The 16,308-nt window shown below is 36.5% G+C and overlaps 1 protein-coding gene and 1 non-coding gene across 3 annotated transcripts; both read left to right on the top strand.

Annotated features, from left to right (window-relative positions):
* The first annotated feature begins 889 nt into the window (after window positions 1-889).
* gpatch1 (G patch domain containing 1) lies at window positions 890-13,889 on the top strand. Of its 2 annotated transcripts, none has more exons than XM_073837024.1 (19): window positions 890-990; window positions 1,142-1,276; window positions 1,366-1,451; window positions 1,545-1,708; window positions 1,790-1,887; window positions 1,993-2,048; window positions 2,242-2,487; window positions 2,612-2,762; window positions 6,931-7,010; window positions 7,115-7,319; window positions 8,694-9,077; window positions 9,168-9,346; window positions 9,921-10,048; window positions 10,607-10,895; window positions 11,055-11,337; window positions 11,415-11,549; window positions 13,252-13,346; window positions 13,444-13,577; window positions 13,697-13,889. In XM_073837024.1, exons 1-19 carry the CDS (start codon window positions 921-923, stop codon window positions 13,722-13,724), a joined length of 2,946 nt encoding a protein of 981 aa, XP_073693125.1. In that variant the 5' UTR covers window positions 890-920; the 3' UTR covers window positions 13,725-13,889. The 2 variants fall into 2 exon arrangements, with proteins under 2 accessions (XP_073693125.1, XP_073693124.1); XM_073837023.1 differs by having other exon boundaries at window positions 13,441-13,577.
* A 2,011-nt stretch (window positions 13,890-15,900) lies between these two features.
* Window positions 15,901-15,974, top strand: trnat-agu (transfer RNA threonine (anticodon AGU)). Its single transcript has one exon. It is a non-coding gene; the product is annotated as a tRNA-Thr (tRNA).
* Window positions 15,975-16,308: the final 334 nt, after the last annotated feature.

Below are 16,308 nucleotides of genomic sequence, written 5' to 3'. Positions count from 1 at the left end.
ATTAACTTGAAAATCAGTTAATTAAACAGTGTCTGCTTATTAAATTCCTGGAATGTAAGTCACTTTGGATAAAAGTGATTGCCAAACGCGTAAATGTGAATATATTGTGATGAATTTACTCTGCAAATGGACCAGTAGTTCACTTTCAGAACAAAAATTTACAGATAATTTACTCACTCCCTTGTCATCCAAGATGTTCATGTCTTTCTTTCTTTAGTCGTAAGGAAATTATGTTTTTTGAAGTAAACATTTCAGAATTTCTCTCCATATAATGGACTTCTATGGTGGTTTGAACTTCTAAAATGCAGCTTCAAAGGCTCTAAACAATCCCAGCCGAGGAAAGAAGGGTCTTATCTAGCAAAACGATCGGTTATTTTCTAAAAAATATTTTCTAAAATAAAAAAAAAAAAGAGTATAGAATTTTTAACCTCAAATGCTCGTCTTGTCTAGCTTTGTGTAGAGATTAAAAAGTATATAAATTGTCAATTTTTTAAAAAATAACTGATTGTTTCGCTAGATAAGACCCTTCTTCCTCGGCTGGGATCGTTTACAGCCCTTTGAAGCCGCATTTTGGAAGTTCAAACTCAGGGGCACCATAGAAGTCCATTATATGGAGAGAAATCCTGAAATGTTTTCTGCAAAAAACAAGTCTCATTGGTGAAGCCTTTGCTCTTGTGACTCGGATCTTTTCAATGAATCAATTGAATCAGTTCACCGTTCTGAACAACTGAATCGGTCCGAGCGGTTCTGTTTGTTCAACTCACTGAGCTTCTGCGATGTTTGATTGGTGAACCGTTAGACTGATTTAGTCTGACTCGTTAAACAATTGTTCAGACCGGTGAACCGGTTCAATTGATTCATTGAAAAGATCCGAGTCACAAGAGCAATGGGTTCACGCGGCCACCGTACTTGTTGTAAACATGGCGTCCGACGAAGATACCGACGAGGATTTCGTGACTTATGGAACTCCTTTAGAGCCTCTGGAAGAAGGTAACAGTTACTATATGTGTGCAGTAAAGCTGTCATTTGCATGAATTTGCAGGTTTTTGATGCACTGGAGCTGTGAATACTCCAGGCGTAGAAAGTACACACTTCTCTACTGAATTCCACGGTATTCGAAACTGTTATATGTGTATTTCAGATGAACCCATCAGAAAGCCTGTACCTGTGCACGACCAGACGGTTAAAGATGAGAAGGGCCGTTACAAGAGATTTCACGGCGCTTTCACTGGTGGCTTCTCCGCTGGTTACTTCAACACAGTTGGCTCTAAAGAAGGTCAGGGACAGCCTTGCTCAGTGCACTAATTCTGTTCATTCTGTTAACCGGGTTTTGTCGTAGTTTAACTAGTCTGCTGTGTTTTTTAGGCTGGACTCCATCAACATTTGTATCATCTCGACAGCAAAAGACAGAGAGGCAGAATGCTAGACCAGAGGACTTTATGGATGAGGAGGTTTGTGTGTGGCTCTCAGTTATCCATGTCAGTAATACTGTGCCTTGATAGCCCTAAAGTTCCTTGTTTAACAAAGAATATGTTTACCTAAAGGATTTTGGTGAGCATGGTATTGCCCCGCAAGAGATTGTCACTACAGAAGATTTTGCATCTGAGAGGAAAGATCAGTTAAAGGACAAGGCACGAGCCGTCAGCTCTCTTGCTGCTCTGATACCTGGAGACACTGGACTGCTGGAGGAACTTATTGCCCCTGCAAGGTGCTCATCACTCTCAAACTAATATGAGCTTACTAAAATAGTTGGATACTGAATTTTTTGTATTGCATTGTGTGTTACCAGGTCATCCATTGGAGTGGAGCTTCTGAGAAAAATGGGCTGGAAGGATGGCCAGGGAGTCGGACCAAGACTAAAGCGAAAGCAACACAAGCAAAGCACTGGTGATATTACAAATAAATGTTATATTTTAGATCTGGACAGGCTCATGTGCTGAGCACCATGTTAACGTTTCAAAAGGCTTAGCTTTGGTCTTTCTCATCTTTCAGATGCGACTAAAGTTTATGGCTGTGTGTTGCCGCGCAATGGATCAGAGGAGTCAGAGGTAGATATTTTCAGCTTTTCATCTACTGTCTTATGATTGCTGTGAATTTGGATACACTACTCTTTTTACATATTGCTTTTTCACCTACTGTATAATTATATTTGGAAACAGCCTGTGCGATTACGATGTGCAGAACACATTTTTTCAGTAAGACTGAAAAACTTATATGCCTGTTGTGTTTTTTTTTCTTCAGGAGGATGATGATGAATTCGCTCCAGAGAATGTGACCTTTGCTCCCAAAGATGTGGTCCCAGTGAACTTCACCCCTAAAGTAGATTCCCATGGTCTGGGTTATCGAGGACTGAACCCTCTTCAGGCCTTGGGTGGTGGATCAGAGTTAGGACATTTAAACCTCTTCACGCTTCAGTCTGATAGAGCAACCAGCTTATTTGGAAACAAAAAATCAGGACAGCAACGCAGGGGTGGGATTGGAGGACAGGTAAGGCTAAAGCCATACAAAGTACATTCAGTAATGGAATGAAAATGTTAAATTTGAACACTATTAGAAGATACATGCAGACAACACAGCGTGTGTGTGTGTGTGTGTGTGTGTGTGTGTGTAGGCTTTTGGTGTTGGTGCAATGGAGGATGAAGATAACGATATTTATCATAAAGACTCCATGTCCAACTATGATACTATTCTGGGAGGAGAAGAACCAGGAGATGGACTCTACGGATGGACTGCTCCCCAGCAGTACACCAGGAGGAAGAATGGTTGGTGGCAGGAAGTACTTTGTTGTGTTCTCATAATGGCATTATACTTCCCGTCATTTAGGTTGCAACTTTTCTCACATTATCACGGTTTATTCGCTATAGTTTAGAAAATGGTAAAATATGACAAGAACTCAGAGTTAAGCTGTATCAGAACAAATTCATCTTGATAATGTCAGATAACTTTGATAGAAAGGTATATAACAAAACATGGTCAGGTTAAAGTGTCAAATCAAATTTTTGGTCCTAAATTTTTATCAATTTTACTGGTAGTCCATTGAATGAATAATTCAATAATAATTTAATCTGATATTATTGTAAAAAGCTCTAACTGTCCCAGAACTTTATTCTCACCAATTGATTCTGTCCTAAATCCCTCTGTCAACTCTCTTTCTGTTATTTCTTCTTTTGAGTGTGAAAAGTTCCTTAATTTTTTCTCTGACAAAATCAGCACTATTCGAGCCCAGTCGTTTACCTCGATACAACCAGTATCCGATCCCTCTTACTCCTGCTCTCAGTGGAGCGATTTTGCACCGCTTTCTCTTCAGACATGTAGAGAAATCACCTTAAAATTGAAACCTACTTTTTCTCCTCACGACATTATTCCCTCGCATTTTCTAAAACAGATCTTTGATACAGTCGGTTCAGACATTTGATCTATTATTAATAACTGTCTGTCCACTGGGACGATTCCAGCCTGTTTTAAACTTGCTACTGTGACCCCACTTCTCAAAAAACCCTCCCTTGATGCAGCAAACCATGCAAATTATTAGGGCTGGACCAGAATATTCGATTATTCGAATATTCGTTCGGTGGGTTGGCATTCGAGGTTAAATTTTGAGATTTGAATATTCTTTTTCTTTTATACACCTTGCATCCCCCGCGAAACTGTTCTCATTCGCGCTTAAATATGAATGAAGAAGATCAGACTGCTGTGCCACTAACACAGAGACAGCAAAAAAAATAAAAAAGAGAGAGAGATTGAGCAATATTTGAGAGACACTATAAAGTACAGTTGGGCCCACTTGAATGGTGGAAGCAATACTAGGGCTGTGACTGTCGCAATGACAACCGTGCCTCCGCGTTTAAATGCACGCAGTAAGCTAAAGCTGACCGCAAAGCCCCAGCAAAAATAATTACCATGAATGTGTCGGGAAAAAAGTAAGGAGATATTTTAATTATTTATTAATAAACTAGTATTTGGCACAAAGATGAAATTGACGATCCTGACTCGCCATTTGCTCATTGGACGCGCCTTTAATACCTAAATGCATATTTATGGATTAGGCCTATAGCTAATGAAAGAGTTTTGTTTTTGATGAAGTTTTCACATCTCACTGGCTCCTCCGTGTTCTGCAAAGCGCCCTTCAGCTTTACTCTCCGCACAAACGATTGGATCTGCGCCTAATAGCACACTTTTATCTAGGTTAAACGATTCAACTAATCTTGTGATATTCTTTAAGCTTTTTGTATCTATGGATTTTGATCGAAATCGGGATGACTTGAGAAGGCTAAATTGATCTGTCTGCCGCTGACCGCTTGGTCGTTACTTTAAAAAACAAAAACTTAAATTTAACAAATGAAAATTGTTCCAAATATAATTCTTAAATAACTTTATAACCTAAATAAACGAAAATAAGTGTAATCACTTTGCTATTAAAAACAGCAGCTGTTTAATGGGGAAGAGAAAGAGAAAAAAGACCGGTTTCAGTCGGACTCGGGCCAGTAATTCTGATAAGCTTTCGCGGGCAAGGTTTTAGGAATTTTTGCAACGAAAGTTTGTTTAATAGCCGATTTAACATTCTTATTTAGGCTAGTTTCATATTTAAATGTATTATTTATTTGATTTATTTTAGCGCTTTGTAGGCTGCTTGTTCACTGACGGAAGTGCTCAAATAAACACGCACGTTTGTTAATACTGTTTGAGCCTCATTTATTTTGGGTTTCAAAATAATATACATATGTATTTTATATATAGGCCTGTATACACAAACGTTATATATAATGTATATTTATTTATAAATAATTTAGATATAAATAATTTATTTATATATAAACACCGCGCCATTTTTTTCTTTCTTCTTTTATTTAAATAGCTTACCCTTTACGGTGTCAGTAATTACTGTGCTGCTAATTTCTGATTTGGGAGTGATTTGTTTAGGCAGATGCTAGCAAAACTGTTAGGTTACCTTATTAAAAGTATTGCTCTTAACAGACCTATGTGTTTTGTATCACTAGCGCAGTGTCCGTTCTCGACGCATATTAGCTCTGCCTGCGTGGGGCTTGCCGCATCCAACTCACAATGTTCTATTACAATTTATCAATTCTGAACGTGTTTTGTGTCCATATTGCACCAAAATGCAACACTGCACTCCCTTGGGTCCACAGCAAAAATCGATTGGATGAACTGTTCTCGACATAATAAAAATGCAAACAGAAACACATACAGAGATTCCTGCCTTTATTAGAGAGAAGAATATGTTCAGCCCCTCCCACCGAAGCTTCGAATATTCGGTGTTGATTACTACCGAAGCTTCGAAGCTCAAAAAATGGTATTCGGACCAGCCCTACAAATTATAGACCCATCTCTAACCTGCCTTTTCTATCCAAAATTCTTTAAAAAGCTGTTTTTCTCCAGTTGCAAAACTATTTGCAAACTAATTCTATCTCTGACATCTTTCAGTCCGGCTTTAAAACCCTGCACAGCACTGAGTCGGCGTTGTTAAAAGTCTTCAATGATATTTTAATGACCACAGACGCAGGTCATACCATGGCATTAGTACTGCTGGATTTGAGTGCAGCTTTTGATTTTGTAGATCACAGGATTCTTTTATCCCGGCTTGAGCACTCTATTGGCATCTCAGGCAAAGTCTTAAAATGGTTTCAGTCTTTCCTGTCTAATAGAACTTTCTCTGTTAGCTTAGGTACCTTTTTCATCCTAGTCGGCTCAGCTCACTTGTGGTGTGCCCCAGGGTTCGATTTTAGCACCATTGCTATTTTCTCTGTATATGTTGCCCCTGGGATCCATCATAAGTAAGTGTGGGATATCTTACCATTGCTACGCAGATGACACACAACTCTACATACCGATAAAACGCAATGACAACTCAGCGTACAAAAGACTAGAAGCCTGTTTGCAAGAAATCAAAACGTGGCTTACAAATAACTTTATGCTGCTTAATGACGAGAAAACCCAAATCATTCAATTTGGGCCAAACAAACATTTAAATGGCGATTCGGTTGATCTTGGCACACTTACTCCGTTTCTTACATCAGATGTCAAAGATCTTGGATTTCACTTGGACAACAGTCTCAAATTAGACAAGCAAGTTAATACAATAGTTAGCACCGTTTTTTTATCACATCCGTCGATTAGCTAAAGTCAAACCTTTCTTGAGCTGGAAAAGTTTTGAAACTATTATCCACGCTTTCATTTCCACTCGGCTCGATTACTGTAACTCTTTGTATGCTGGGTTACCTCTTACTTCCATTTCTCGCCTTCAAATGGTCCAAAACGTGGCTGCCCGTCTACTCACTGGTAGCCGCAAACGAGATCACATCACACCTATTCTTCGCTCCCTGCATTGGCTGCCAGTACGCCATCGAATTGACTATAAAATCTTACTATTCGTGTATAAAGCTCTCAACAACCTAGCTCAAAGTTATCTCGCTGACTTACTCACCACCTACAATCCGGGCAGGTCTCTTAGATCACAAGACGGTCCTCTTTTGCGTATACCACGATCTCGCTTGCAGTGCAGGGGTGACAGAGCCTTTCCACTAGTTGGTCCTAAACTGTGGAACAGTCTGCCATTACCCATTAGAACTGCTTCCTCATTACCTGCATTTAAATCTCTGGTAAAAACGCTTCTTTTCTCTTGTGCTTTTGATTGCTTGTAATTGGGGATGTATTTACTTGTTTTTATATATACTTTTTATTTTTAAATTTTGTACAGCACTTTGGCAACTAATGTTGAATTGAAATGTGCTTTATAAATAAATTGAATTGAATTGAAATTGAATAATAATATGTCACAGTTTACTTATTTTGCCATCCTCTCTTACTTAAATGAACTTGAACTATACTGTCCCTCTTGTAAAAATATCAAAAAATATATCTGGTGTGTGAATAATTTTTTTTCTATGACAAATGCATTTGTTTTTATTCCAGCCTTGAAAAGAGATGTGGCATATTCAGGCAGGATTCTAGATGGGTTTACATTGGCCTCCGAAGTCGCAGAGCTTAAAACGGTAATATACTCTTTATTCACAATGATAGTGTTAGGCTTCAGTTCCTGTTTCCTTATTTGCTGTAAATAAGTTGTGCAGTTAAAGTAGTCTCATTGGTTTTCTAGATCTATCCTCCCCCTGATTTGCCCCGTGATTATCGGCCAGTGCATTACTTCCGTCCTGTGGTTGATTTATCCACTGTCAGCCCCATCGTGGCCCAGGCACTGCAGACTTCACGTGGACACCTATCACAAGATGCACCACAGCAGGGTCGTCACAATTTAGACTCTTCTCAGAGACGTGACATGCTGGGAGAAACGCCTCTACAGGGTAATGATGTCCATGCATATGTTTTGAGATATGAAATGGTTAGTTCACCCAAAAATAAAAATCCTGTTATTAATTACTCACCTTTAAGTTGTTCCAAACCTGTAAGACATATTTTTTGATGAAATCCGAGAACTTTCTAATCCTGCATAGACACTAATGCAACTACCACTTTCAAGGCACAGAAAGGTAATAAGGACATTGTTAAAATAGTCCATGTGACATCAGTGGTTCAATTGTAATTTTATTAAGCTACAAGAATACTTTTTGTGTGCAAAGAAAACAGAAATAACATCTTTCAACAATTTCTTCCCTTCCTTCCTTCTTGCTTGATGTAGAAGAGAAGACCACAGAGTCACACAACCCCTTTTGTAGATTAAAATGTAATCTACAATGTGTTACAATATCAGGGTCTGATTATTAATTACCATTTGTTTTGAATGTGTATAAATTTTAACCTTGATCACAAAACCAGTCATAAGGATCAAATTTTTGTATTAAAATGTATACATCATTCGAATGCTGAATAAATAAGCTGTCCATTGATGTGTGGTTGTTAGGATAGGACAGCATTTGGCCAAGATACAACTATTTGAAAATATGAAATCTGAGGGTGCAAACAAATCAAACTACTGAGAAAATTACCTTTAAATTTGTCCAAATGAAGTTCTTAACGATGCATATTACTAATCAAAAATAAAGTTTTGATATTTTTACAGTAGGAAATATACAAAATATCTTCATGGAAATCTGTCATTTTGACCCATACAGTATATTTTTAGCTATTGCAACAAATATACCAGTGCTACTTAAAGGAACACTCCACTTTTTTTTGGAAATAGGCTCATTCTCCAGCTCCCCCCGAGTTAATAAGTTGAGTTTTACCGCTTTGAAATCCATTCAGCCGTTCATCTGTTCTGTCGATATCACTTTTAGCATAGCTTAGCATAGATCATTGGAGTGTAGTTCCTAATCTTATGGGCCTAGGAAAAAGCAGGATAAAATTTTCCGCCGGTATTAGTACACGATATAACTACAGAAGAGTCAAGTTTTAAATAGGAAAAATATCGAAACTTGTTGGTCATTTTAGAACATGATGCTATTGGTCTAATAGAATTCAATGATCTATTCTAAGCTATGCTAAAAGTGATATCGCCAGAACAGGAGAACGGCTGAATGGATTTCAAAACGGTAAAACTCAACTTATTAACTCGGGGGGGGGGGAGTTGGAGAATGAGCCTATTTCCAAAAAAAGTGGAGTGTTCCTTTAAGACTGGTTTTGTGGTAACAAATACGAATTTCCATTTGTTTTGAATGTGAGAGAATATAATTTCTAACTAACTTAATTTAAAATGTTAGTTTGTTCGTGTTTTGTAGGCCCAAGCTCAGTGTTTGAGCTGCTTGACACTAAGGACAGAGAGCGGCTGAATGAGATGCGCAAAGCAGCCGAGGAGCAGAAAACGTCAGTGAAAAACCTTTCCTCAGCTGAAGATCGAGCTGCTGTGGTGGCTTCAGCTAAAGCTGCTGCTCTACGGGCCCTGTCTGGCCGTTTCCAGTCAACCGCCCCACAGCCAGATTCCCAAAATCAGTCTCTAACCTCTCCAACCAAATCTCAGGCTTCCTCTGAGACACAAATGGTTTTGTCTGCTTGGTCTGGTCCCACTGCAGATGCTAGCAAAACCTTTAAACCTTTTGCAAAAAATCCTCAGAAACAAGCTCGCTATGATCTGTACATCAACAAAGTCAAACAGGGCGATAAAGGTAATTTGGAACATTATGTTTGGTGTGATTCATCCTAGATTTTGCTAATCTGTACTTGCCTAAATATCAAATATTTATCTACATTTGTAGATGCCCTGGAAGCAAGTCTGGACTCTTCAATGACGGAGTGGGAGAGAGGTAGAGAAAGAGACGAATTTGTGCGTGCTGCATTACTCTATAAACCCAGCAACTCTTCTCTGTCCTCACGTTTCACACGTGGCAAAAATGTGGATGATACAGACAGCGTAGAGGTCACACGGGATCAAGAGGTAAGGAGTTACCTACAGTTCAATCAGTTAACTTTTTACATTTGTGACCCTGGGCCACAAAACCAGTCATAAGAGTCTTTTTTTTTTTTTTAATTGAGATCTATACATCATCTGAAAGCTAAATAAATAAGTTTTCCATTGATGTGTTTGTTAGGATAGGACAATATTTGGCAGAGATACAACTGTTTGAAAATCTGGAATCTGAAGTTGCAAAATAATCTAAATACTGAGAAAATCGATTTTAAAGTTCTTAACAATGCATATTACTAATCAAAAAATAAGTTTTGATACATTTATGGTAGGAATTTAAAAAATATCTTCATGGAACAGGATCTTTACTTCATATCCTAATGATTTTTTTGGCATAAAAGGAAAAAAAATTGGCTATTGCTTCAAATATACCTGTGCTACTTAAGATTGGTTTTGTGGTCCAGGGTCACATTTACATTTAGTAATAAATTCAGGAAAGTTGTTCGGTTAAAATGGAACTAAAAAGGTTATTATGGTTCAAATACAGCTGACTGGTTATTATAATTGTACTGTAATATTCATTCTTCTTCTTTTTTTTTTTTAGAATGACGTGGATGACAAGCAGGCCGCTGTGAAGATGAAGATGTTCGGAAAGCTGACCAGAGACACACTTGAGTGGCACCCTGATAAACTATTATGTAAAAGGTTCAATGTTCCAGACCCTTATCCAGGGTAAGACACAGAGTAAAATTTTGGTGAATCGAATCATATGCTGTTTCTGAAGATATTCCTTTACTCTTGGAGTATATTAAAGGGATAGTTCATGGAAAAATAAATATTCTGTCATTAATTACTTATGTCGTTCCAAACCGTGAGACCTTTGTTCATCTTTGGAACACAAATTAAGATATTTTTGATGAAATTCAAGAGCTTATTGAGCCTGCATAGACATTAATGCAATTACCACTTTCAAGGCACAGAAAGGTAGTAAGGACATCGTTAAAGTAGTCCATGTGACATCAGTGGTTCAACCATAATTTAGTGAACCTACAAGAATAACATGTCTATCGATGTGCATATTGGCCTCAAGATTGTAGTAAAAATAATATAGAAATAGAATTACCATTTGTATTGTATTTATTTTGCCATGCCAGTGCATTGTACCTTGTATTTTTGCTCATTTTGTGGTCAATTAAAAAATGTAATTGGATTTTAATATATATATTTTTTTGTAAATGGCAGAATTTTTTTTCCTTCACTGGTTCCATTTATCTTGTCTGGCTTTTGCAGGTCCAGTACTGTGGGAATGCCAAAAATAAAGAGAGATAAGTACTCCGTTTTTAACTTCCTGACAATAGCGGATGGCAGCCAGGTCAGCAGGGAGGCCCCGAGTGCTCCCAAACCTCCAGAAGTCTCCAATAAGAAATCCAGGTGGGACATACCAGGGCAGGTATCTGAACCTAAAGACCCACTCAGCGCATTCCTCAGCGAAACCCGCAGTGAGGTTTCAGCGGCCAAGCAAATTGAGGCTGGGACCAAGACCCAGACAGACTCTCAGCATGCTTCTGCCACTCCAGAGGTACCAGTGGATACCTGACTATATTCTTTTAACTCAAGCCTCCTTAAAAAATAAATTTTGATTGTTTTACTTTCACAGAAATTAATTTAAACCTACTGTATTTTTAAATTAGTACTATATACAACAACATATTAATGTAACAATCACGCTTTTATGCAGGTAAAAGTGGCACAGTCCGATGGGCAGCAGACTGAACAAAAGACTGAAGAGGAGGATAAGGAAGAGGAAGAAGAAGAAGAGGTGAGGCCTCCTATGGATCTTTTTAAAGCCATCTTTGCCAGCTCGTCAGATGAGAAGAGCTCATCTTCCGATGAAGATAATAGTGAGGAAGAGAAAGAGGTGGCCCCTTCAACATCTGAAACAATCCAAAGCAGTGCAGAGACACTGAACCCACCTGTCTCAGCTCAGATCATTCCTGCTCCTGACATCAGCAAAGTACCAGGTGCGAATCTTTCATTGATTTTGATGTCAGTGTCAAATTGTCATAATCATTTATTGACTATTTCCTCTTCCCCTCAGATTTAAAGCAGCTTACAGTCCAGAGCATGCCATCTGCTGAAACTACAGCACAAAGTACTCAGTCCTCCCATAGTGCTCCTGCTAAATCAGAAGGCCTGGATGAGGAGGAGTTTGGCCCCAGACTGCCACCTCCTGGTCAGTCACTGTAACCACTGCATACGTTATCCCATTCCATTTATCACGTGAACACTGTGAACTATGAAGTAATAATAGCAAGCATGAATGTCACTAGAGATTCTAAAACAATGGAATTGATTTCAGCTAAATCACGCAAGACATTCACTACCAGTTAAAAGTTTTTGAACCGTAAGATATATATATATTTTTAAAGAAGTCTAAACTATTTAAACTAAAGTACAGCAAAAACAGTAAAATTGTGAAATATTTTTATACTTTCAAATAACTGTTTTCTATTTGAAATTATTTTAAAATGTAATTTATTCCTGTGATTTCAAAGCTGAATTTGTAGCATCATTATTCTAGTCACATGATCCTACAGAAATCATTCTAATATTCTGATTTGTTCCTCATATAATGTTAAAAACAGCCGAGTAGAATTTTTTCAGGTTTCTTTGATGAATAAAAAAGTTTGGAAGAACAGCATTTATCTGAAACAGAAATCATTTGTAACATTATAAATGTCTTTATCATCACTTTTGATCAATTTAAAGCATCCTTGCAAAATTGAAGTATTAAAGGAGTAGTTCACTTTCAGAACAAAAATTTACAGATAATGTACTCACCCCCTTGTCATACAAGATGTTTATGTCTTTTTTTCTTCAGTTGTAAAGAAATGTTTTTTGAGGAAAAAAATTCAGGATTTCTCTCCATATAACGGACTTCTATGGTGATCCCGAGTTTGAACTTCCAAAATACAGTTTAAATGCAGTTTCAAAGGGCTCTACGTGATCCCAGCCAAGGAAAAAGGGTCTTATCTAGGGAAATGATCAGTTATTTTCTAAAAACATTTACAATTTTTTATACTTTTTAATCTCTACACAGAGTGCACACAGAGCTAGACAAGACGAGCATTTGAAGTTAAAATGATAAATTGTAATTTTTTTATCGTTTTGCTAGATAAGACCCTTCTTTCTTCAGCTGTGATCGTTTAGAGCCATTTGAAGCTGCATTTTGGAAGTTTAAACTCGGGGGGGGACCGTAGAAGTCCATTAGAGAGAAATCCTGAAATGTTTTCCTCAAAAAACATAATTTCCTTACAACTGAAAAAAAGACATGAACATCTTTGATGACAAGGGGATGAGTACATTATCTTTAAATTTTGTTCTGAAAGTTAACTAATCCTTTAATTTTTATAATTTCATTCCCACAAAAAAAAGATATTCAGACTTCAGATAAAAGCTGATCTTTGGATCTCTCTATTCATCAAAGAATCCTGAAAAAAATACTCTGCTGTTTTAAATATTGATGATAATAAAAATAAAGCATATTAGAATGATTTCTGAAGATCATGTAACACTAAAGAGGAATAATGATGCTAAAAATGTAGCTTTGAAATCACAGGAATAAATTAAATTTTAATATTTATTTAAATAGAAAACAGTTTTTTTAAATAGTAAAAATATTTCAAATTCTGCTGCACTTTAAATAAAATAAATGCAGGCTTGGGGAGCAGAAGAGAATTATTTAAAAAAAAATATATATATATATACACTGTATCATACTGTTCCAAAACTTTTGACTGGTAGTGTAGTTTCTTTACTATCTGATACTTTTGCAGGTGCAGTAATATTAGCGTTATTACTCTCATTCATCCAGGACTTTTCACTAGCTTGTCTTTTATATTAACAAAGTTTTACATTGTGTGTCTTTTTATTAGGGTTTATCCCATCTGCACACTCACCACAGCTGAAGAAACAAAAGAAGAAAGATAAAGAGAAACACAAATCCAAGAAACACAAAAAAGAGAAAAAGGTGGGGTTCTTCTGGAGCCAATTGACCCAGTCTGAGTTCCAGACATCTTTGCAAAACTATAACTTACATTTAACTTTTCTTCTTTTTCTTTCAGAAGAAAAAGAACAAGAAACATAAGCCTAAAGGGAAACAGAAGAAGAGGGTTGAGGAGTCTAATAGCAGCTCAGACGACACAGACTCCAACAGTGAAGATGAAAATAGAGACGTGTCTACTAGTGAACTGCTCCAGAGGTCAGATCTCATATTTTTAATCATATAGTTTTTTTTTTAATAATTTATCTTGGTATATATATTTATAATTCAAATGCTTAAAAGATGATCATTTTTCTTTCTCTTTTTCTCTGGCCTAGGTTAAAAAACATCAGGAACAAGAGATAGAACATATCTGAAGAACTGAGAATGAAGATTTTGTCTTACAGACACTTAAAGATGAATACTAATTTTGAGTGTGTGTCGGTGTACCTAATGGCGAATGTGTTATGATTGCAGATCTTTTTTAATATTAAATTAATAAAAACAAAAAAGATGGGTATTCTAATAAAATGTCAACCAGCTACATTAACCTTATTATAATACAACAATAATTTGACAGTGTTCTGTTGTTATACATGTTACTGTAAACAACACAAAATGTCAATTAATTCTGTTCTCTGCTTCATTCATTGAAAAGTTGCTGACAGTTTAGGGGCCAATAAGTGGAGCAGATAAAATACTCCGGATGACATGAATGAACTAAACAAGAAAAGCTCAGAAAACCAACTTTAATTTTAAAACGCCGGATTAACTGTGGCTGGAACTGTGCTCAGTTTGAGCATTGTTTAATTGACATAGAGGGGTGGGTGTTTATTCTCTCTAATTAAAAGAGTTTTATTAGCTTATAGCGCCCCACCCGACCTAACCCTCCATTTAATTTCAAAATTGTCTCTTAACATCTGCAATAAACCTACACAATGTGTACCTAAGGTTTATACAGGTTTTGTACAAACACAGTACAAAATTTAAAAAGCATCTATACTACCAGTCAAAAGTTTTTGAACAGTAAGATTTTAAAGTCTCTTCTGCTCACCAAGCCTGCAATTATTTGATCCACAAAATACAGCAAAAGCAGTAATATTGTGAAATATTTGTACTATTTAAAATAACTGGTTTCTATTTAAATATATTTTAAAAAGTAATTTATTCCTGTGATCAAAGCTAAACTTTCAGCATCATTACTCCAGTCTTCTGTGTCACATGATCCTTCAGAAATCATTGCTGTTCAAGAAACGTTTTTATTATTATTATCAATATTTTAGTACATTTTTTTCAGGATGCTTTGATGAATTGAAAGATCCAAAAATCAGCATTCATCTGAAACAAAAAACTTTTGTTATATACACTATAAAAGCTTTTAGTCAGTATATTTTTTTTGGGGGGGGGGGGGGGGGGAATGATAGATATTAATACTTTTATTTAGCTAGAATTCTTTAAATTGATTAAACTGATGTTACAAAAGATTTCTATTTCAGATAAATGCTGTACTTCTGAACTTTCTATTCATCAAAGAAACCTGAAACTCGGCTGTTTTCAACAAAATAATAACAATGATATTAATAAATGTTTTCTGAGCAGCAAGTCAAAATATTAAAATGATTTCTGAAGGATAATGTGATTGGAGTAATGATGCTAAAATTCAGCTTTGATTAATTACAGGAATAAATTACATTTTGAATTATATTCAGATAGAAAACAGTTTTATTAATTAGTAAAAAAAAATTCAAAATTGTACTGTTTTTGCTGTACATTGAATCAAATAAATGCAGGGTTGGTAGGCAGAAGAGACTTTTTAAAACAATTTAAAAATCTAACAAAAAATGAAAAAGAATTAAAAATCTTACTGTTCAAAAACTTTTGACTGGTAGTGTATGCAGTGCACGTTTCACTTTTCTTGGGTTTTCCTTTTCAGGATTAGAAAAGAGTCTAAAATGATTGAATATGTAAAATAATTTTAAATATCTCATGGTCATGGTCTGCTTTGTTTGTGTTCCGTCAGGACGTACACTGTAAAAGTGACAAGGAAAGCCCTTAAGAAATCATGAATCATGAATCATGCTTACTACAGTTAAACCATGGTAACTACAAATTAGCCATGGTTTTGCTACACTAACCATAGTTTAATCTTGGTTTTGTAGTAAAACTGTGGTTAAAAAAGCACGGTTACTACAGTTTTACTATAATAAACCATGGGTCATTTTCGTAAGGGAGAGATCAGGAACAGACAGGTCAGATATTGTGTCTTAAAGACATATAATCACCATCATATTTGTACAATGTTCTCTCTGAACAATCTACACCAGATCATAGCGCGCATTTTGATGCGCAAAAATGTGGGAAAAGGTGAAAAACCTATACAGCGTAAATAAATGACCAAAATGGTGTCAAGTACGTTGTTTCAACGCGCTGTATTCAATTTAATAACATATTAGCAACATTTTGTCCTTTCGCAGCTCACAAACATGCTGTACCGTGTGTTGCGTCACGAACATATACGTCAACCAATGACCAATCACACATCGGCGCCGTGGCTTAGTTGGTTAAAGCGCCTGTCTAGTAAACAGGAGATCCTGGGTTCGAATCCCAGCGGTGCCTTTTGTACAATGCACGCACAACAATACTTTTAGGTACGTACACTATTTTTTTTTTAAAACAAGAATTTATGTAATAAAATAATTTATTTAAAATGAACTAATGCAACAGGAAATGTATCGAAAAAAACATTCTAGACGTATGTAACGTTACATTGTCAAAACTTTTGAATTTTAAAACCGTTGAATTATTTTAAGCGACTCCAATACGATATTGTATTGCTAAGAATGTAAATACTAAAATGGTGCACACGCCATGATTCCCAGCAGTGCATCCCTCCGTCCACAAGAGTGCAGGCTTTCACTGCCACAGTCCTTACAGCTGCTAATGCTCCCCC

Source organism: Garra rufa, chromosome 3 (genome assembly GCF_049309525.1).
Source record: "Garra rufa chromosome 3, GarRuf1.0, whole genome shotgun sequence".
Lineage (NCBI taxonomy): Eukaryota > Metazoa > Chordata > Actinopteri > Cypriniformes > Cyprinidae > Garra > Garra rufa.
The sequence above is the reverse complement of the archived record's forward strand: the minus strand, read 5'-3'. Positions and strand labels throughout refer to the sequence as shown.